Raw genomic sequence first — 23,644 nt, 5'->3', positions numbered from 1 at the left:
TATAACATGCTGATAGGTCAACAGAATAAGACTTAGAGCAGTGACTTCCAAACCTGGGTGTGCATCAGAGTCCTCTGGAGCTCTTTAAAAAGAGCACAGTTCCCTGGAACCCACCGCAGGTCTATATCAGATTCTCTGGGCTGAAGAACCAGGAATCTGTATGGTTGGAAAAGGCCCCAGCCCTGGAGATTCAAATTCCCCAAGTGATTTAGATATGGGCAGTAGACTCATGGTTGGGAATTAGAGAGACTAGTAGATGGCTACTTAAACTCCATAGTGGTTTGTTTAATAACTGGAAGAGGCAGTAGAAGAGATAATAAACTTTGGGAGTATTTGGTGTTTACATCCATGCATGACTCGAGTGAAAGAATCAAAAATGGGAGAAAGACTACCGTCTTGTGAAATGGGTTACAAATTCCAAATGACTGACAAAACGAGTAATGATTGTTATAGACAAGCGGAATAGAAAATACAGAACAGAAGACAAACTACATAAACATCAGAGAAGAAAGCAGTGACTGCATGATGTTAAGGGCAGAGCCATCATAAGGTAGTCAACACAGAGCTGTGCCATAATGCCTGTTAAAGAATGCAGCCATGGTACTGGGAAATGCAAGCAGAGTAGGCGTAGAAGAAGCACATGGTCATCTTCCTTTAATCTCCTGTTTCCCCCTGAAGCTCCCATGTGGTCTTCTGGTTCTCAACTTTGCAGAGTTCCAGAAAGTGATGCCTACATTTTGTGTCTTTCTTACCTCATTCATTCCTCCACCCTGAAGCTCAAAAATACTACCAGTCACCTCTTAGTTACCACATCTTAGTATTTTGTTTTACTTCCACTGTTACTAACTGCTCTCTGGCATTTAATCTTTAAACTCTCTTTTCTCTTAATTTCCAAGACTTCACTCTTGGTCATTCTTTCTGTCCAACTGCTCCCTGCTGGCTCCTCTACTCTGCTGATCTTGGGTGTTGGTTCTGCTCTAGTTCTCTTCTTTCTCACTAACACATTCCTGCCAGGAACCTCTTCCCTTTTGGCCAGAGTTGCCCGAATACCTATCCCCAGCCTTAACTTCTCCCGTGAATGCTATACTTTATTTCCATTTGTTTGCCAGACATCTTTACCCAGTTATCTTATAGGTCCTGTGTCCAAAGCTTGATTCATTATTTTACCAACTCTTCCCACCTTCTCTGTTACCTGGCAGACCTCTATCCACCTAGCCAACAAAGCTAGAAAAACTGTCATTGTAGTTCATCCCTTTCTTTACACGTTCAGCTCGTCATCACACCTGTGTCTGAGTCTGTCTCTGAAATGTCTAGTCCTCACCTCCCTCACTTGTCTTGCAGTAGCTCCTCCCAGTTTCAGCTACTCAGTGCCATGTGCAAATGCAGGTCCATGTGCTACATATTCTTATTTTTCAGGAGAAACTGAATATATTTTGACATGAATTTTCCCAGTCATTGAAATGTTGGCAACTAATTTAGAAAATTTTATAACTCTGTGTACCTTCGTACACCAAGAGTTTGTGATCGTTGATTTAAACATAAAACGTCCGTGGTAATGGAAGTGATGCTTTTTTCCTGGGATGAGGAAAGGCTTTATACTAGAAACTCAAAAAAAAAAAAAGTATAAGGCTAAATAAAATTGAAAAATACCCTATGGCAAAAAAAAAAAAAAAATACTATGAGCAGAGTTAAGATATAAATGATAATCTGGTAGAAAATGTTTTAAATAAAAGATTAATCCCATTATTATAAAATGCTTACAAAACAATAAAAAAAAGATTGGTTAAAAAAAGCTACACACTCTAATAGAAAATAAACAAAGGACATGTAAAAATACAAATGAATTATAAACATCTGAAATAAATTTCTTTCTCGTAATAAAAGAAATGGAAATAAAAAGCAATGAGCTATGTTAAAAGATAGGTAAAGATTAATATTGCCCAGTGTTGGTGAGAATATGCAAAAACGGACATGGCGTTATAGTATTGGTGAGAGTGTTAAAAGTAGAATTTTTTTTTTCTTTTTTCCTGGATTGGAGTAAGGGTTTTAGCAAGATCCTGGCAAATTAGGATAAGAGAAAACAGATTCAGCATAAGAAAAATCAAAGTTCCAAATGGGGAGAACAGAGAAAAAGCATAGAGGCGGGAATTAAAGTGAAAAAGCCTGACAACTTTCCAAAATCAGTGAAGGACATAGTCTCTGACTCAAGAAAGCCCAGCAGATCCCAGCAGGATAATTTTGTTCAAAAAAGGTCCTAGACACATTGTAGTAAACTTCAAAACACCCAAAACTTAAAGGAGATCTTAAAAGCAGCCCAAAGAAAAGACAGGTCGTCTTTAAAAACCCAGTTCATTAATTACTTCACAGCAAAAATGGAAGCCCAAGACAGTGGAATGGTATTTTTCAAAGTACTGAGAAAAAAATCATTGTCAGCCTAAAATTTTATATCCTGTGTTGCAAGATTGAGGGTAAAATAAAGTCATTTCAGACAGACAAACAGCTGGAAAAGTTTGCTACCCGTAGAACTTCCTTCAGGGACTTCCAGATGAAGCAGGATATGATCCCAGGAAAAAAGTCTGAGAGGCAAGCTGTTCTTGTGAGCAAACAAAATGGTGATCTTCTGAGAGAAACCAAACAACAAACATGAATAATTTGTAGGGGTTTTAAAAACCAAGATAAAACTAAAATCCTGGAAGATACTAGCAGATATGTAGTAGTGGGAGTGGGGAATGAACGTGTATGATTAAAGTGAAAGTATTCTTAGATCTTGACTTTTTCGAGGGTGGTAAAGATGTAGGTTAACTCTTGACTCTTTAGGTTAAGTATGCATGTTAAAACATACAGAGGAAGCACTGTAAGAATAGGAAGAGAAGATACAAATTTCATAGTAAAAGAGGGAAAATGGAATGAAGTGAAGAAAAACTGAAACCACACAAGATAAATGCTAGAAATTTATCCAAATTTATTGGTAGTAACAATCAATGTAAATGGACTAACCCCTCCACTTAAAAGATAAATATTATAATACTAGTTTTGTTTTTTTATATTTATATACTATTTATAAGCCATATTCCTAAAACATAAGACCTCAGAAAAATCAAAAGTAAAAAGATGGAAAAAAATATACTAGGCAAATACTACCTAAAAGCAAGCTGGAACAAGTATATTGATATCAAATAAAATAGCCTTTAAAGCAAAGAACATTACTAAAGATAATAAAGATCACTGAATATTGATTAAAGATTCAATTCAGTGAATATATAATAATTACAATGAATATAGGCATAAAGCCTATATGCATGTAATACAATTTCTAAGAATAATATGCAAAAATGAACACAAAGAGAATTGGTAAAACCACCATCGTAGAGGGAGATTTTACCCACTATTCTCATTATTTAATCGAGCAGAAAAAAGGAATAGAAAATTTCAACAAAATAATTAACAAGCTTGAACCAGTGGACGTATTTTGAACATTGTACTAAATAACCAGAGAATGGCCATGTTTATATAACATACAGAGAACATTCATGAAACTGGACCACATTAGACTGTTAAGCAAAATCTCAACAAATTTCAAAGAATATGATCATGCAGAGAGAGAAACAATCTTCTCTGACTACAATAAAGTTAGAAATTAATAACGAGGTACTTTTGGAAATTGAAAAGCATACATGCACATAATCTATAGGTCAAAAAAGAAATCTTAATTGAAGTAGAGAAGTACTTAAAAGTAAATGATAATTAAAAGACTACTCAGAACTTGTAGGGTACCTTTACAGGGGGCAATTGGTAGCCTTAAAATGCTGATGTTAGAAAAGAAGGGCTGAAAATGGATGTGTTAAGCATCCAAATTAAGAAATTAGACAAAGAACAAAATAATATACAAAGAAAATAAAAGAATATGGAGAAAAAACTTAATTATATTAAAAATATATAGAAGGAAGGATTTAAAAAAAGACAAATTCAGTTATTTGAAATAAAAGTGTTGAGAAGAAAAACATGATCAAAAATAATCAAGGATGGAAAAGATGAAATTTTAGCAATAATTAGTAATGCAAAAGTAGAGACAATTAGATGTCAGTAGAAATTAAAACAATAACAAGAGACTCTTAAAGAAAAATTAGGTGAAATGGAAAAAATTCATAGGAAAATGTAAATGGCAAAACTGAGTTAAGAAGGAATAGAAAACATGAATGCACTCTACTAACATTCAACTAATGAGAAAAAGCACCAGGTCCAGATATTTTAGTGTGTGAATTCTACCCAAAATTTAACAACCAGGTACTTCCAGTTTTATATACTTGAATATGAGTAACATTCCCCAGCTGGTCTTATGAGGCTAGTACAGCTTGATACTAAAACCAGATAAGGACAATAAAAAAAGAGAGAAAATTACAAGTCAGTCTCCCTCAAACATAAAAGCAGAAATCCTAAAACTAAATGTTAGCAAACCAAATTTGGCAATGTAGAAAAGAGAATCGTTGATACCATGCAAAGCTGGTTCAGCCTTAGAAAGCCTATAAGTAGTATTTATGACATTAATAAAGAAGAAAAATACATAAAATAATTTCGCTAGATGCAGAGAAAGCAGCCACTATTCATGATAAAAATTCTTAGGAAAGTAGAATTATGTCTGCAAAAAACCTGTAGCAAATATTGTTCTCAGTGGTGAATATTAAAAATATTTCTATTATAATTGGGAGCAGCACAAAGTTGCATACTTGGAACAATATTCAGTGCTCTACTGAAGGGCCTAGCCCAAACAATAAGATAGGAAAATGAAAAAAAAAAACAATAAGAAAACAAACTGTCAGTCTTGTTGTAAATGATAGAGGCCCTATAGGCCAGAGTAGAACTGCTCAATAGGGTTTCCAAAGAGCAGCTGGTAGATTTGAACTGCTGACCTTTTTGCTAGCAGCCGAGCTTTTAACCACTGTGCCACTGTAGAAGAAACTTGCTGCTATTGAGTCAATTTCAACTCATAGCAACCCTATAGGACAGAGTAGAACTGCCCCATGTGGTTTCCAAGGAGCGCCTGGTGGATTCGACCTCCCAACTTTTGGGTTAGCAGCTGTAACTCTTAACCACTACACTACCAGGGTTTCGATACTGTGCCACCAGGGTTCCTTATATATAGAAAAAGTCTAATGGAAGTACACAAACTAATTACTAAAATGAATAAGAGGGTGTAACAGGTTTTTTTCAACTGAAGGTCAACATATTGCAGCAGCGGTTTGGAAATATAAATTTTAGGAGATAACATTTACAATGGTAATGGTAACAATAAAAAATAAGGTAATAAACTTAATAAAGTACACAAGAACTTTATGTGGAAACATTTTAAACTTTATTGAAAGACAGTAAAAGTTCTTAAAGATAATTGGGAGATTTACCATGTTAAATGCATAGGAAGTCTCACTATAGCATAAAGATGTTAGTTTCTCCCGATCTATAGCTTCATGGCATTTCTAATCAAACTCTCAACAAAGTTTTTTCATGCAACTTGACAGACTAATATTACAGCTATGTGAACTATAAAGACCAAGAATAGCTCCAAATAGTCCTGATGAAGAAGAAAAATAGTATTAGGAGTTGGGGGCAAAACTTAACCCTACTGGATATTAGATTTATTATAAATAAAGCTCAAGTAATGAACACAGTGTATATTGAGAGATAAATTAGTGGGATGAAATAATCCAGAAGAGGGGCCTATGGATGATAGAACCAGCACTACAGATCTGTGGGGGAAAAATGCCTTGGCACCTTTTATGGAATTGACTATTCATTTGGAAAAGAATAAAAGTGGATTCCCGGCTCATACAGTAAACAAAGCCAGTGTCCATACATGGAGGTTTTTTAAAAAATAAGGTTATAAAGCAACATTCATCGCATAATTCCATTTTTTGAGAAAGAAATAAGAATATATGTGTGATTATGTATGTTGAGAAACGGTGTGGAGGATATTAAAAGTCAGGGTGACACAAGTGAGTAGTCGGATTATTGATTTAACTTTCTCTTTATACCTTTATGTTTTTGTCAAGGTTTTTTTGTTTTGTTTTGTTTTTTAATACATTAAGCATACCTTACTTTTAATTGGAAACCCTGGTGGTGTAGTGGTTAAGCACTGGGCTGCTAACCAAAAGTTCTCTAGTTCAAATCCACCAGGTGCTCCTTAGAAATCCTACGGGGCAGTTCTACTCTGCCTTTTCGGGTCTCTATGAGTCAGAATCAACTCAACGACAGGGGGTTTACTTTTAATTAGAAAAGAAAATTGTCATTTTGAAATTTTTTCTTAACTCTTCTTATTTGTTTATCCTTCCAGATCAGCTTTAGAATTATCTTGACAACTTCCAAACCACCTCCTCCCCTCACACACACAAAAATAACAATTTTATTGTGATTTTGATTGGAATTGTCTGGTACATACTAGGCACTCGGTACATATTCGTTAAATAAATAAATGTGGGAACGATTCATATTTTTATAATAGCCCTTCCAACTGTGGGCATGGTATATTTCTCAATCTTTTAAAATACTTTTTTTACTAGTAGAACTTTTGTCGTTTTTTAATACAGATCCTACAAACTCATACAATTAATAATTTCTAAAAGTTTATAATCTTTCCATTGTCCGACGCATTGAGTCGAACCATCTGCCGAGCATCTTTAACACCAGCACTTGCAAGAGTTAGAAAGATGATTTAAATGTAGGAAAACATGACCTGGGTAGTGAGGTTAAGGACCTGGGTTTATTTACTTAGAATAAATGACTGAATTGAAACCAATACCCATCTTTAAGCGTTTGGTAGTGGACAGCTTTCCTTCAGCTCTGCTGAAGACAGCGCAAGAAAATGAACTTCAACTGAAGTGTGAGGAATTTAGATTAGAGATTTCACACTGGAAGCATGAAGCTTCATCAGCCCTCAGAAACATTTTATTTGGACTACACGATACATTTTAAAAGTTGGATTTCATTGCTCACTGAAAATTTGGGAGATTCCACCTTAAAATCCGGAATTCTAGCTTTTCTGGAAAGGCCTAAAATCTGGAAGCCCTGTGCCCTATTTCCAAGAAACCCTAGTGGTGTAGTGGTTAAGAGCTATGGCTGGTGCTCCTTGGAAACTCTATGGGTAGTTCTACTCTGTCCTTTAGAGTTACTATGAGTTGGAATGGACTGGAGGGCAGTGGGTTTGGTTTTTGTTGGTAGAGCTGACTGGAGTTCAGTGGCTGCTGTCCCTTTAAACCAGGTATGTGCTCTCTCCAGATTTCTACACTCAGAGAATCCTGCCCTGTCCTTGTTACCCACCTTGCCCTTTAGGCATTTAAGCTTGCAGCTTTGATTCAAATGGTAAAGGGAGAATTGGGTTGCACATGGGTAGGTGTGGCATCTTCTCATTGGGAGTGCAGGCAGTCAGGGTTAGGAGTAATACCAGTTCCTAAGTCTGTCTTTAAGGTGAATTTGTAGATAAGTCGGAACAGGTATATAAGGTTCTTATTTAGCGGGAGTTACCCAAATGTTTGGAAACCCTGGTGGTGTAGTGGTTAAGTGCTACAGCTACTAACCAGAAGGTCGGCAGTTCAGATCCACCAGGCGCTCCTTGGAAGCCCTATGTGGCAGTTCTACTCCGTCCTATGGAGTCGCCATGAGTCAGAATCAGCTGGATGGCACTGGTTTCTTATGGAAAGTCAAATGTTTATCTTAGTATATAGTTTACCTTTCTATTCATATGAAACACTTAAGAAACACCTCCAAACTGTGCAGTATTTTCGTGAGCATCACGGAGTTGTACATGCATTTGTTATTACAAATTATTGTATGTATTTAACTCAAATTTTTAATATAATAGGCTTTATGGCAATCCGTCCTTAAATATGAGCTGTCCATAAGTCAGACGTTCATAACCCGGGAGCTGCCTGTATTGGTTTTGTTCTTAAGATGTGGTTTAAATAAGGTCCTGGCTGACAGGAGGGAAGTAGACTAGATGGCCGTTCAAGGTCATTTCTTGTCCTGTGATTCTGTGATCCTGTTAGAATATTTCACGAGTTCATGAATTCTCTCTCTCACTGCACGTGATCGTGATCGTAGAATCTCAGAATTGGGAGGGTCCCCCTGCAGGACAGGGTGGCCACGAGGGAGAGCTTCCTCTGGCGTTCCTCATCTGAGGCACAGGAAATTTGAAAGCTATTGCTGAGGGGCCTGCCCAAACAGCTAACCGTTCAAACAACCAACTACACATTTATGAGGTTTATTAAAAATCTATGTTTCTTTTATGTGTAGTTATTTAAAGATGAGTGAAGGGGTTTGTAGAGAACTTTGGGTTTTATAAATGCATAGTGTTACATCATTCCCATCATCATGCGTAGTCTGGCAGAGTTACAATCGTGGAACCACAGTTCTGAATATCACTGCATTGATGCTTGCATATTATCTAAACATGGTTTTCATATTTAATGTTAAAGACATATTTTTTATAAACACAAATGTGGATAAGGCTCTGGGAAAGAAATCTGAAGTGATAATTTCTCAATTTGTTTTATTTTAATTTTTTCTGCCCTGAAAAGCTTTCTCATTTAGTATTAAAATCTCTGATAGTTCCCATAGAAAATAAAATTAATAGCACGTGTAGCCTGTGGCTTTACATACACATTCAATAAGGTGACAAGTAGAAAATTTGGTTTTTCTAAATAAGTGTGGTCGCAAACAATTATTTTATCCACATTTTTTTTTTTCATGGAACTAAGTAGTTGGCCCCATTTGTTTTGGCATCAGATAGACATAACTTTGTTGTGACTCAGAGTCCTGTACTGTCCTTATTTAAGGACATGAAATGTTATCTCAAGGGAACTTTTTGGAGTCTCTAAATGTCTTGGGTAATAAGTGAAATTTTTAGCCTAGGACCAAATATTCTACTTACCCACTCAGATTGTTTCCCAGTTGTGGTCTTAGACTAGGGTCCTGTGTGTGTCCTAAACGCATGACAGGACTCATGTCTTTTGGTTCCCACAGAGCAAGCACTTTCTTCAACTCCACCCATCACCAGCAGTGGTAAAGGTCACTCTCAGGCCTATAACGTATTTCAAAAGGCTCCATCAAGGCTTTTCCAAAGATCCTATCTTATACTTGCCCTTTCTTTTTTGTTGTAAGTGTTGGTGTCCAACTCAAGATTTCTGTACTCTCTCTGCTAGGCCTTCTAATAAGGACAGGTATAACTTTCCGAATAGACACAGCTTCAGAAGTAATGAGTTATAATTTCATTTTTTTCCTGAATGAAATAGATTTAAGACACAAGTATCCTCCATCTTTTAAATACATTAAATCTTTCTGATCTATTCTAGCACCCAAGACATGGTCGATACTCAGTAAATATCAGCCCCTTCCTACCCTCTTATTAAATTGCACCTAAGTCTTCAGATGAAGAATGTAAACTGACTCATGACCCCAGACTGGAAACAGTCATGTCTCTGAACTGGTATGCAGGTCACAGCTCCTCCTGGGTTAGTGCATACTGGCCTAAATGCCACCAGGTCCCCTTTCTCAAACCAAGTGTGAGACCACACTACCCAACCTGGTTAGGTAAGCTGACCTTTGCTGAAGTTTTAAGCATCTATAAACTTAAGATTTGATTTCTTTGAAATTATGTTTAGAATTAAATCTTCAAGTAATCTGTGTTCCAGAGTTGTAATTATACCTCTAGTTTTGAACCTGCAATTTCCCCTAGCAGTTAAAGGAGAAGTCAACATTAATAAATGTTGAGCATTCTAAAAGAGCATACAGGTTGAAAATTTGTAGACAGCTGAGATTTAATTAAAAAAAAAAAAAAAAAGGCAGAAGTTCAGATCTGGAATGGAGGTTGTTCTGTAAGATAACTGCCCTGGTCTCTTCAAAAGGCAGGCTAGAGCTATGAAAAAAGATAGAGGGAAATTATTCTAAATTAAAGGATACTTAAGAGACATAACCAAATGCAATGTATGGTCTTTAGTTGGATCCTAGTTCGGGATGGGGCAGGGGGAGAAGTTTGAATATGGACTGGTTGTTTGAGCAGTAATGTCAGGTTCATTAGTTATGATAATACCTTATTATTTGGGAGTGTACGCTGACATATTTAGGAACAAAGTGTCACGATGTCTAATTTATTTTGAAATGGTTTAGAAAATGTGTTTATGAAATATGGTAAAATATTAACCATTGTTGAATCTGGATAGTGGAATTTTGGATGTTTGTGGTATAATTTTTCTATCTTCTAAATTTTGACTTTTTTTTTCATAATTGTATGATACTAATGAAGAAGTCTTCTCAGAGAGAAAGGTACTTAGGGGCCCAGTAGGTCTCCCTGAGCCTGCCTTGTGGTTTGGGAGAAGGCTTTGCTGGAGGGAAGCCACACAGGTGGTGGGTGGAGCCCTCTAGTAAGAGGGGCTCACCTGCCAGGACTCTCCCAACGGCTCAGCAGGCCACACAGGCGTTTTCCCAGGGTCCCCTGTGAATGGTCTCATTATAGCCGTGGGAGAGGGCTTCCCACTGTTATGCACTATACCACAGACTCCCCTTGGCAGCTTTGGGGAAGCTCAAGGCCCTTTGGCTCTGAGTCCACTGGAAAACAAGTGAGGCTGGATAGTTTTACAGTAAAAACTCCATGTCAGATATTTGCTCTCGGTGTCCTGGGACTATGAAATATAACAATCCAAGTGAATGACCACTCCCTTAAATCGCATTACTCATTGGAGTACAGTCCTACTTAAAACGAATCTACTGCCTTGCTAAGCCAGGATGGAATTTTGTTCAACTTATATTTGATTTTTTTTGTTGTTACTTTTGCCTCTCTATTCACGAAGTCCCCAAATTTCTAATAAAGCTGTTTTTGAACAGTTTATTCCAGACAGAATATAAAATAAAATAGTAGCAGAACTCTGGTTTGTTCTTACAACATGGACCACCCTTTCTTCCTGTCTCTTAAATGTTACTGACTCTCCCCCTCTTTTTTTCTTGGAGACTTGATGTTCTTTGGTGAACCAGAAGAAAGTGAATGCTGTCATTTTGGGCTTCACTGTGGGTTGGGAGGTGTAAGTTAAAGGGTGGCCAGAAGCACAGCAGCTCTTCACAAAGCACAGCACACGAGAGGCAGCTTGGTCTCTCCTCAGAGGCCGGGGGAGGAGGAACTCCTGCTGGTGTTGGACGGTCACTTGATGTTAAGCAATTCAGAAATATATTATTTCTAGAAATACACATACCTGAAAACTCCTAGTGGAAAGATGCTTCTATTACAGAACCATCCACACTTTCACCCCAGTCTCTTCCTGTGCCTAATGACAGTCTTCTCATGTTGAGGAGGACCACAATAGCTAGCAAGAAGACAGGTGAACTGAAATGTGATTTACAGGTGATTCGTAATCTTGCAATAACTTTATCAAGTTTTACAAATGAAAAGGTTATCATCCCATGATTTTTATTTTGGTCCCCCCCGCTGCCGCGCCAGTTTCTTACTGACTCAGGTTCTTTGCACTTAGAGCACCAGTGTAGCAAGCTGGGATCTGGTGCCCAGAGTAGGGAGAGCAAAGGGGCCTCCTGAATTCTTTGCCAAACTGCTGTTTAGCCTTAAAGAATAGTGGAGAATTGCCTTTGTCCTGACCAGGTACAAAATCTCAGTGGCCTACTGAACTCTGAAGTTGATTTCATTAAGAACAAAGATAAGAATGTAGCCTTTATCTCTGCTTGTTATCTGTGGATAAATGCAATAACATCTCCCTGAGCATTTCAGGTCAGTATGTTTCAGCAAGCAGTAATTTTCTCTGTTTATATATCAAATTAGTTTGCTGTAAGAAATGACACAAGTACCTTTTGTGTTTAATCCCTCTTCAAGTTTCTCTTTAAACAATAACATTTCGTATGACTAGTGGAATTCGGGCTAAGCAGGTGCAAGTTTTTTTTAACACATTAGGCTTGCCATTTCTCATGTAGGTGCTATGAGGCAAGATTTCCCCCTTGAAACCATCAATACCAAGACTCCAGCTTAGGAATGGTTCCTTTTAACATAACCTTTATTCCAGGGTTTGGAGGTGGAGTAGGAACAAATAAACTCAGTTCCCCCAGTAATTTTAGTAATAAACCACTTAGTTAGAATTTGCCTTATATATACTGCTTCATTTTTTTCTGTAGAGGAAGGTGTCATATTGAGGCTTTATTGTTTAGCAGACCAAGTAGGATTTAGATGTCACTCAAGGGGTATCCCCAGATACCAGGCTTCCTGAACTCAGATCTGTAGTTTTGCTAATAGATGTCAGATGCAGACCCTTTCTGATAATAAAGTTTTATTGCTAGAGATTTTGTACAGGGAGAAGATTTTTTAAAAATTTGAACATGCCATCTTAATCATCTAGAGCTATAAATGTAAGTATGATACACCACAAAGGCAGAATGACTTAGTTAGACATTACATATTTTTTTGTTCAGTTGTTTGAAAGACTCATAAATCATTACTTTAAAAATCTGTTTTTAACGTCGGTATCTGTTTGTAAGTACCAAGCTGTTAAGGACTCCACTCTTACAAGCCCCCCCTCCCAGCAATGGGACAGACGAACAGATGGGGAAGTCCCTTCCTCTCTCACAGTGACCTAAGAAGTGAAGGGTTTGTTTTAAAGCAGTCAGAGGAATGCCAGTGCTGTGCACATTTTGTTTGACATTTTAAGCAGAAGAAAGCCAAGTGACCAAAACGCAATTCATTTTCAAGTGTATTAAGAAAAAATAACAGATCCTTTGTCTTTGTTTCCAACTTTTACATTCCATTCACCAGTAATTATCAATGCATCTTGACTGCGTGTTTGATCAATTTCAGACTGCAGAAGTCAGTAAAGAGCTTCAATTTCTTCTTCTTTGGCCTGAGGGGTTGGTGTATAAATTTGGACGATACTTCTATTAACTGGTCTTCCTTTTAGGTGTATGGATATTACCGTATCACTGACAGCATTGTACTTTCAGGATAGATCTTGAAATATTCTTTGTGACGATGAATGCAATGCCATTTCTCTTCAAGCTGTCATTATCGGCATAGTAGACCATATGATTTCCCATTCAAAATGGCCAACACCAGTCCATTTCAGCTCACTAACGCCTAGGATATCGATCTTTATGCATGCCATGTCATTTTTTAACAACTTCCAATTTTCCTAGATTCATACTTTGTACATTCCTTGTTCCGATTATTAATGGATGTTTGCAGCTGTATCTTCTCACTTTGAGTCGTACCAGATGAGCAAATGAAGGTTCCGAAAGCTTGACTCCAACCATGTCATTAAGGTCGAGTCTACTTTGAGGTGGCAGCTCTTCACCAGAAGTATTTTAAGTGCCTTCCAACCCAAGGGGCTCATTTTCCAACATCATATCAGACAGTGTTCCACTGCTATTCATAAGATTTTCACTGGCCAGTTTTTTTAGAAGTAGACCACCAAGTCCTTCTTCCTAATCTGTCTTAGTCTGGAAGCTCTATTGAAACCTGTTCACCATGGTTGACCCTGCTGGTATTTGAAATACCAATGGCAAAACTTCGAGTATCATGACATTCAAGCCACCACAGAATGACTAACTGACAGAAATGACCCTGGAAATTGCATGATAGAATTTTGCAAGGCCAACAACTTCTTCATTGCAAATAATTTTTTTCAACAACATAAATGGTAGCTATACACATGGCCCTTGCCAGATGGAATACACAGGAATCAAATCGACTACATCTTTGTAAAGAAACAATAGAGAAGTTCAATATTATCAGTCAGAACAAGGCCAGGGGCTGACTGCGGAACACAGCATCAATTGCTCTTATGTAAATTCAAGTAGAAGCTGAAGAAAATTAGAGCAAGTCCATGAGACCCAAAATATGACCTTGAGTCTATCCCACTTGAATTTAGAGACCATCTCAGGAATAGATTTGACACGTTGAACACTAATGATTGTAGACCAGATGAGTTGTTGAATGACATCAAGGACATCATAAATGGAGAAAGCAAGAGGTCATTAAAAGGACAGGAAAGAAAGAAAAGACCAAAATGGATGTCAGAAGAGTCTCTGAAACTTACTCTTGAATGTAGAGTAGCTAAAGTGAAAGGAAGAAATGATAAAGTAAAAGAGCTGAAAACAAGATTTTAAAGGGTGGCTTGAGAAGACAAAGTAAAATATTATAATGAAATGTGCAAAGACCGGGAGTTAGAAAACCAAAAGGGCGGAACATGCTCTACATTTCTCAAGCTGAAAGAACTGAAGAAAAAAATGAAGACTTGAGTTGCAATATTAAAGGATTCTACGGGGAAAATATTGAATGACACAGGAAGAATCAAAAGAAGATGAAAAGAATACATAGTTATTGTACCAGAAAGAATTGGTCAATATTCAGTCATTTCAGGAGGTAGCATATGATCAAGAACCAATGGTACTGGAGGAAGAAGCCTAAGCTGCACTGAAGTCATTGGCAAAAAACAAGGTTCCAGTACTTGAGGGAAAACTAATTGAGGTGTTTGAATGAAAGGATGTAGCACTGGAGGCACTCACTCATCTATGCCAAGAAATTTGGAGGACAGCTGTCTGGCTAAGCAACTGGAAGAGATCCATATTTGTGCCCATTCCAAAGAAAAGGTGATCTAACAGAATGCGGAAATTATTGAACAATATCATTAATATCACAGGCAAATAAAATTATGCAGAAAATCATTGAAAAGCGAATGAAGCAGTAGTACATCGAAGGGAACTGCCAGAAATTCAGGCCGGATTAAGAAAAGGATGTGGAACAAGGGGTATCATTGCTGATGTCAGTTGGATTCTGGCTGAAAGCAAAGAATACTAGAAAGATGTTTACATGTGTTTTATTCACTATGCAAAGGCATTTGACTGTGTGGATCGTAACAAATTATGGATAACATTGTGAAGAGTGGGAATCCCAAAACACTTAATTGTGCTTATGCAAAACCTGTAGATAGACCAAGAGGCAGTTGTTCCAACAGAACAAGGAGATAGTGCATGGTTTAAAGTCAAGAAAGGATGTGTCAGGGTTGTACCCTCTCACCAACCTGTATGCTGAGCAAATAATCCAAGAAGCTAGACTACCTGAAGAACGCCGCATCAGTATTGGAGGAAGACTCATTAACAACCTGTGATATGCAGATGACACAACTTTGCTTGCTGAAAATAAAGAACACTTTAAGTACTTACTGATAAAGGTCAACGACTACAGCCTTCAGTATGGATTGAACTTCAACATAAAAAGAAAAACAAAAAATCCTCACAACTGGACCAATAAACAACATCATGATAAACAGAGAAAAGATTGAAGCTGTCAAGGATTTCATTTTACTTGAATCCACCATCAGTGCCCATGGAAGCAGCAATCAAGAAATCAAAAGACACATTGCATTGGGCAAATCTGCTGCCAAAGACCTCTTTAAAGTGTTAAAAAGCAACAATGTCACTTTTAGGACTAAGATGCACCTGATCCAGGCCATGGTATTTTCAGTTGCCTCATATGCATGTGAAAGCTGGACGATGAATAAGGAAGACCGAAGAAGAATTGACACCTTTGGATTATGGTATTGGGGAAGACTACTGAATATGTACTGCCAGAAGAACAAACAGATCTTCCTGGAAGAAGTACAGCTGGAAGGCTCCTTGGAAGCGAGGATGGCAGGACTTTGGACATGTTATCGGTAGGGACCAGTCCCTGGAGAAGGACATCATGCTCAGCGAAGTAGAAGATCAGTGAAAAAGAGGTAGACCCTCAATAAAATGGATTAACACAGTGGCCGCAACAGTGGGCTCAAGCATAACAATGATTATGAGGATGGCACAGAACTGGGCAGTGTTTTGTCCTGTTGACATGGGGTCGCTGTGAGTCAGAACTGATTCAATGGCACCTAACAGCAACAACAAGAAAAAGTATAGCTCATCTCAGTGTATCTGGAAATTACCTTTTCATAGATGTCCCTGTTATTTCACAGTTCCGACAATTATAGCAATTGTGCTGTCAGCTTGTTGAGACAGAGCATAGCATCAAGTCTGTGGTCACCGATGTCCTGGATCTTTCTACAGGTGTGTGGGAAGGATACTGAATGTAAAAAGTGGAAACTAGTCTTTGTGTTGTTTATGTACAAGTTGTTTTAGGACAATCATAGTCATGAACTTTGGAGAGCCTGATGGTCCTGAGGACCACTTCTTACAACTCTCTGCCCCTCTGAGTTCATAGGTAACAGATTGTCTTATAGAGCTAGCTATCTTCTGAGGTTGTCTCAGAACCGGGGAACCCTCACCCCTCTCTGGTGGACTTTTCATTTAGGATTCGTCCACCAAGTACTTGACTGTGTTAACGAGGATCATTTTTACTTGATCTCAGGAAGATAATCTACAGAGTCGCTTATGCCTGAGATGGGAGGGTGGGGGGAGCAAGGAAGGAACTATGCTGGAACTTTTCATGAATCATTTGAAATTCTGCCACCACCTATAAGATGAATCATAATGATAATATCTCCGTTTTCATAGATGGGATGTACTCCTTTGAGCCAGGCTTCTTTTGTTTGACCTTACGTTTTTGAGATTTTTTTGTTGTTGTCTATAGTTGTAGATCATTTATTTTTAAGGGCCTATGTGATTTCACCGTGTGACTGTATCACACAATTTTTTAAAAATTCCATTGATGGATATTTGTGTTGGTTCCAGTTTGGGACTGTTATGAAGAATGGTGTTATGAACACTGTATGTTCATGTGTATGTTCAGCTTTAGTGGGTGCTCAAGCATTTTTCCAAACTGGCTGTGTGCATTTCCACTCCCATCTGCAGTATACGAGAATTCCAGTTGTTCCGTGTTCTTGCAAACACTTGGTACTCTGTCTTTTTCACTTAGGTCATTCTAGTGAGTTGGAGAATTTTTTTGTCTTACATCGTATTTCTTTTCATCTCATTCGATATAAAGGCTTTGTATTTCTTGAATTAGAATAACCCATTTACCGGCAAAATACAGCCATCTTTAAGCAGGTTTTAAATGATTTTTTTCTATGATCTAGTAAATATACAGGTGGCTAAGATCTGCGCACTGGCTCAGACTGAACTAGTTGTTCCATCTGAAAGGCCTGGTTTTCAGGCCTGTTAGTCAGACCTCCTCATTTATTCCATTTTACAGTTGAAGTAACTGAGCCACTTTAGGGACCAGGGACCATCCCAGGTGTTATGGCCAGGTCTCCTGGAAAAACCAGTGTTGTAATGCTCACCCCTTTCTCTCAAGTGAGGCCCTCTATTGATTCTTTTATTCTTTCACTTGCTAAATAATTATCCAATGCATACTGTGTGGCAGGCACAGGGCTGGGCCCCTGGGATTCTGTGACAGACAAGCTTATAATCTAATGATGTCCTCTTCCATTTTACAGGTTGTGGCCTTCAAATCACAGCCTACTTCCTGAAGAGAGGAATACGCCTTCGCTGCATCAGGGGCTCCCCGAGAGCTGGTAAGAAACGGATTTTTTGGGTCATCAGGCATTTTGTGCAATTAGCTTACCCTAGAGATGAGCATTAAAGAAGGAAGATCCCTGCTTGCTTCATTGCCTCCATGCAGTTGAAGTAGTAATTAAGAGTATTTCCAAACATTTCTGATTCTCTTTTTTTCAAATATCAGTGTATTCACTGCCTGTTCGAGGACAGTGAGCTGAGCCACGCTGCGATTTACTTCCTGATGCGTCTCAGCGCTCTCCCTGAGTCTCCAGAGTGACTCAGCACAGGGCTGAACTGTGGGTCACTTTGTCAGCGTCTGCGCACACCTTGGCACCGGGCTGTAGAGCAAGTGCGTGCACAAGAACATGCTTTCCCAGCCTGAGCCATCAGAGCTTTCCGTAGGTGTGACGGGGCCAGCTTTCTCTCTCATTTCCCCAAGTCAAGGTGTTCACTGAGGAAATGATGTCAAACACATGCAGCCAACAGCAATAACTGAGACGCTGATGACCATTCTCTGAGTTGATCCGAACACTGGGAGGAAAATTCATCTCAACTTCCTTGAACTATTTCAACATATGAGATATGGAACAGGGACTTTAAAAAATAATTGTACAGAGATTTGCTCTTGGAATCTTTACGATTATCTATGTTTTCTTAATTTTAAGTGTTGCTTGAATATATTGCTCTGTTATTGGAGCCTTGCATTTTGTTTAACTCTTTTAGTAAAATTAGTAAGTTAACCATGTATCTGTTAAATTGCTACCCTTCACTATGTTGTAGTTGTCAGCTGCCATCAAGTCAGCCCTCAACTCACGACGACCCCATGCACAAAGGGATTAGACCGTTGTGTTCCATAAGGTTGTCATTGGCTGATTTTCAGAAGTAGATTGCCAGGCTTTTCTTTCTAGTCAGTCTTAGTCTGAAAGCTCCTCCAAAACCTGTTCCGCATCATTGCAGTACACAAGCTTCCACCGACAGATGAGTGGTGGCTACATCTGAGGTTCATTGGCCAGGAATCGAACCGTGGTCCCCTGCATGGAAGGCGAGAATTCTACCAGTGAACCTCCACTGCCCTCACCCTTCTGTATTTATTTAAATATTATAATAATCCAACTCTCATTATGACCTAAACAAAGTAAAGGGGTCTAGGGGCTGATTTCTGTTTATACAACACCCCGCACCAAATATTTAAAAATCTGCCATTCTAGCATCCGTATTTTTTAGAGGAGGAACTGGGAGCACAAACAGAAGGAATTATTTGGCATAACTGATAATTTTGAATTCTAATTCTGATCCATTGCTGAACTGTACAATTTCATTTTATAGGTTTTTTTTTTTTTTTTTTTTGCAAATAATGAACTCCATAGCTCAGTTTCCTGGCCATAAATGTATATAAAAGGCTTATTTATGATTCATAATATCTGTCTTTAAAAACTTGACCACATGTAAGAGGGAAGTTTCACGTTTTAGAAAAGTAACTTTTTTTTCTATTATAAATATGACACGTGTGCATTATAAAAATATTCAGGCAAAACAACCAAGTGTAGAGAAGAGGGGAGAAGATCCTCTCCACCCACCCGGAGTGTACACTGTTAGCTTCAGCTAAATGTCATTCCAGGGATGAATGGAAGCTGAGTGAATGAATGGGCAAGTGAGAGAAGGAGAGCTACAGGTGGCATTTACCATTTTATGGTCTTTTTATTGGATGTCGGGGAGTCCAAATCTGTGATTCATTCAGCCTTCTCCACCTGGAAGTCAGTGGTTTTGCGTTAAGGATTTGTAATAATAGATCACTGTTATTATGGTTTAGTATCATCTTTACTTTTGCATATTTAACCACTTCCTTACTAGTTTAATCCTTAATTCCTAACAGAAACTTCTGTTTTCATAGCCTGATTCACACTGGGAGTTTGCCCTCCAGTTTAGGTAACCTCGCTAAGACTAGGTGACCGAAGAAATGATAAGTAAACCAACTAGTGGGAAGGTTGATAAGCCGCATTTTCAAATATATCTGATATTCTCCTTCTCCCAACATAAATCTTCATTCTCGTTAGAAAATGTTGATCCCATTTCCCAAATGTGAGTTCTGAAGAGAAAACAGCAAACTGACACAGAGGGAAGGCTGCAAAGGCCCTGCCTGGGGGTTTCTTGTGATATATTGGGCCAGGGGCTCAGGTGGACCAATTTGCAGGCTCTTCTGCACTCCCTAGAGCTTTCACTGGCCCTGCCCTATTGATGGCAAGCATTGAAAAGAGGGACAGGAAGTAGAGACACATGTCTAATACATACATACTGCTGTAACTTAAACAGGCAGAAAAACCTGGGGCCAAGCATTTCTGTATAAAGGTTCATAGGTTTTTGATGTCTTTAGTAATTTGATTTTCTTCGTTTTGTACAGAACTCTCTGTGTTCCCTGACAGATTTGTGGTCTGTGTAAGTCAGCTTACATTTTAATTGTGACCTTTTGGCAAGTCAGGATGAAGAATTGGTATGTATAAAAAAATTCTATAAACAAATCTGCTTAAATGCTGAGTTGTTATAAAAAATAGAAAAAAGAATTGTCTTCTGTTGTCATTTACGCACTGAACACTTAACCCAGACGGCACTTAGCACGTTTTAAGGGACCAGAATTATCCTACTTATTTTGCATGGAAATATTGATTGATGGGTTTTCTTTTCCCCCCGAAGACCCATTAATATTTAGGTTTTAGCAGAATCTTTCCAGTGTCAATTTTAAGTGAGAAAGCAATGCATCACAAGAAACTGTGATGGTGCCTGTCATAGCATTTAAATGAAAGAAAACAAAGTCTTGAAATGAAGCAAAATCTACATGTTTCCACTGGGAGCTGTCATTGGGGTCAGTGGCTTTTGAATTTTATTCTATGGTGAATCACTGACATTTTCATGAGAACCAGTACTTCTCCCCAGTGTATTATCTCCTAGCTGATAGGGCTTGCTCTCTCTCTCTCTCTCTCTCTCTCTCTCCCCGTACTAAACCTTAAGCTCCATCAGGACCTGCTTCTGAGTTTCACTGGAGTTGTCCCTTCAGACAAATTGTATATACAGAAAACTTGCTTCTAATGTTTCAGCTTACAGATTTGTCTTGTAAGGTTAACAGATAACTAGGGAGAGTTTTCACGGGTACATGCATTCTCACACACACACGCACACACACAGTCCTTTGGCAAACACGTAAAGGAGCTCACTGAAGGCACAGTCTAGCCCACCTGTACTTAACCTGTGCGCAAACTTTTTTCATCATATTTTTTTTGGTCTGTGACTTGAAACTTTTAATAAAGAGAAGAAAAAAAAAAATTTAGGAGGCATTAGCCTGGCCGTGAAGTATGACATGATTATTATTCTTCAAAAATGATTTATGGGAATATTAGATTGGCCCCACTATTTATTATTTTTTTAGTTCATATGAAATTTAATATTTGGCCCACATAGTCTAAAACCAGCTTCTTATCTCGTCTTAAATAAATACACAGGAAGAGTGTTTCAGAACTACAGGGGTGAATAGAGACCCAGGAAAAGTAAAGAACAGAGAACTCCTAATTTAAATCTAGACTCCTTCATTTAGAGCAGAGGGCCCTTCAGAAAAGCCAGTGTGACCCCTATGTTTCCTTTTCTTTACCCATCGATAAAACCCTGAAGTGTACTGATTACATGAGATGAATGAAAAGAACTTGGTGAAAAGTATTAGACATTTAATTATTCTTTGAAACACTTCCAGGATGTCAAGTTATCTTAGTAAGTTCATAAATACTAAAGTAGTAATGCTCTTGGCATACAACTATAATATAATGCAGCTTAACTGATTCTCAGAGCAAGGAAGAAATTGATCTATGGTTTAAAAAAATAGTAATTAACCATACCAGAAAGAAGTATTGCTTTCCAATGGCATACAGGAGAAATTAGATCTTATATCTGGTATGAAATATTAATACTTAATATCTTAAATTATTAAGAGAGAATTAAAACATTATCTCAATACAAATGAAACATTAGCCCCCTTGGGGACACTGGTATTTAGACAGATGTAAGTTTTCTAGAGCTGCCGTTGTATAAATCTTCTAATCTGGAGGACTGCCCAAATGTTAATAACTTGGACTCTGAAAAAGGTGACCATGAGTGAGTTTGGTTTCCTTATCTTTAAAACATTCTGATGTCTAGTGCTAACCTCTATTGGAGTTAACCAAGTTAACTTAAAAGAAAAAAATGCAACTTACATCCTGAGGGTCTTTCATTGTTTTGAACAAGGCTCTTCAGTTGCTCTTTTCCCCTCTGATCCTTGATTGACATATATGTTTTCCCAGCCACATGCGAGTCAGCCAAAGCCCAACAGTTCTCAACAGCTTCATCCCTGAGATACAAGCTCTGTCCACTTAGCTAGCTCACCTATGCACCTCCCCTCCTCATGTCCTCCAGCCTAGCCCTTCCTTCATCTTGTTGTCCCTGTTGTTGTTGTGTGCCCTTGAGTCGATTGCAACTCACAGTGAGTCCCTAGAAGCAATAAAACATCTAAGTCAATCAGGGGCCCTCTCCTGCAGATTGCCCATCAAGCCTAAGCCTCGCTCCGTCCACCAGAATACTCCAAAGCTTTATCTTCATTGATATTTGACCTCAGGAGAGTCCACCTGTCTCAGTCATTTAAAGATCAATAAACAGTCCTTCCCTCTGAGAGTTGCCTTCTGCCTGAGAGAAGGCATTCTTACTCCTCGTTATGTACGTCCCATGCCCAGAGCCAGGAATGCCAGGCTCCCGTGAGTGTTTCTTAAACCTGAAGCTTTCGATTCTTTTATCAGTTTGAATTGACGTTCATCAGAGGCCAGGATCCATCTCATTTTCTCATGGAGTGATTCTCAAGGAACATCTGACTGGACCAGGCCTGGGAAATTGGTTTCCTGAGTAACCATACTGGAGATAGCTCTTTGGCCACAAACTCGAGTTATATCCTTACAGCTGTTCATAGCGATGTGGCCAGGGAGTGAGCAAGCACCCAAGCAACAGCCTGATGCCTCACTAATGCTGTTGCCTGAGCAGCACAGGTTCCTTTTCCTTCGTCCTTTTGTTTTCTTTTTGGATCCTCAGTGTCGAAGTGACAATTTGTTAGGAAATCTGGGCACGCCTATTCAGGACTACTCTGCCGGGGGATGCTTTCAGCCTGTAGACAAGGAAGCCAGCTGCACTTAGCTCCTGGCTCCTAAAGGCAGTGCCCAGAAGGACCGCTGTTCCAGATCAGGCATATAAAGGGAATGCAAGCCCCTTCCATGGGGACGGCTGTGCCGTCCCCTGATCCCGCTGTTGACATGTCTGTCATCTGCTCAGGGACATTGGTGTGGGAGGTGCTCCAGGTCACAGTAGCTCTGCGCTGAGTGCAGGGTGCAGGGGGTGGGGAGTGATGTGAGCGTGTGGGAGAAAAGGCATCTCTATGACGTGAGCCACTGTAGTTCCTTACTAGAGCTCCTCATGGGAAATCACAGAGCCCCTGAAGCCTCCGTTTTTGACCTTCTGCTAGCAATGGAACAGGGGAGTCTTTGAGACTTTCTTACCTTTCATTTTCCTCTCACCTCTTTTCTCCCCCTAGAAGTGTAAAGAACACAAGGTAAATTTGTATTGCACTTGGTTATATTCCAACAGTATTTTCTTTCATGTTTATAAACCCAAGTCCTGGTGTAGAGACTGTTTTCTTGCTCAGATGTGAAACCCTGGAGCCTTAGGGAAATTTACACTTATTTATTATTTTCTTTGTTAAAGTTCTATAAATAACCATTGAACCCTGTCTAGATCTGGAACATTTCAGGTTCAGCATAAAGCTCCTGTCTTGTAGTGAATTTTACAGCTGCTCCTTCTAGTTTCTAGAGACCCTCTTTGTAGGTTCTTATCACATTGTGACACAACTTGATGAGTGCTGGCTTAGGACATCTGGTAGGCCTCGGGAAAAACAAAAATAGGAAAGTGCTCCCTTGCCCTCAAGGAGCTTACAGTTCCTGTGGCTCAAGGGTCCTGAGGGTAAACCTGATGACCTAAAGAGTGTAATTCAAATAAAAAAAATAGAGCCTCCTTTTTTCCTAAAGAGTTACCTGTTCTGTACCTGGGTCCGTAAAGATCCAGTTGGGCCCTTTTAACATTCCAAAGGAATGTCCCAAAATTTTGGGCTTACTTTTTTAGTTTTAAACCTAAGCTG

At 38.8% G+C, this 23,644-nt stretch overlaps 1 protein-coding gene across 1 annotated transcript in view; it reads left to right on the top strand.

Annotated features, from left to right (window-relative positions):
- SLX4IP (SLX4 interacting protein) overlaps positions 1-23,644 on the top strand; it is a 242,055-nt gene that overhangs the window by 186,989 nt on the left and 31,422 nt on the right. Inside the window, 3 exon segments of the mRNA XM_064276465.1 lie at positions 17,394-17,471; positions 19,853-19,902; positions 19,904-19,942. Of these exon segments, the coding sequence (XP_064132535.1) occupies positions 17,394-17,471; positions 19,853-19,902; positions 19,904-19,942 (167 nt within the window).

This window comes from Loxodonta africana, chromosome 24, assembly GCF_030014295.1.
Source record: "Loxodonta africana isolate mLoxAfr1 chromosome 24, mLoxAfr1.hap2, whole genome shotgun sequence".
NCBI lineage: Eukaryota > Metazoa > Chordata > Mammalia > Proboscidea > Elephantidae > Loxodonta > Loxodonta africana.
The sequence above is the reverse complement of the archived record's forward strand: the minus strand, read 5'-3'. Positions and strand labels throughout refer to the sequence as shown.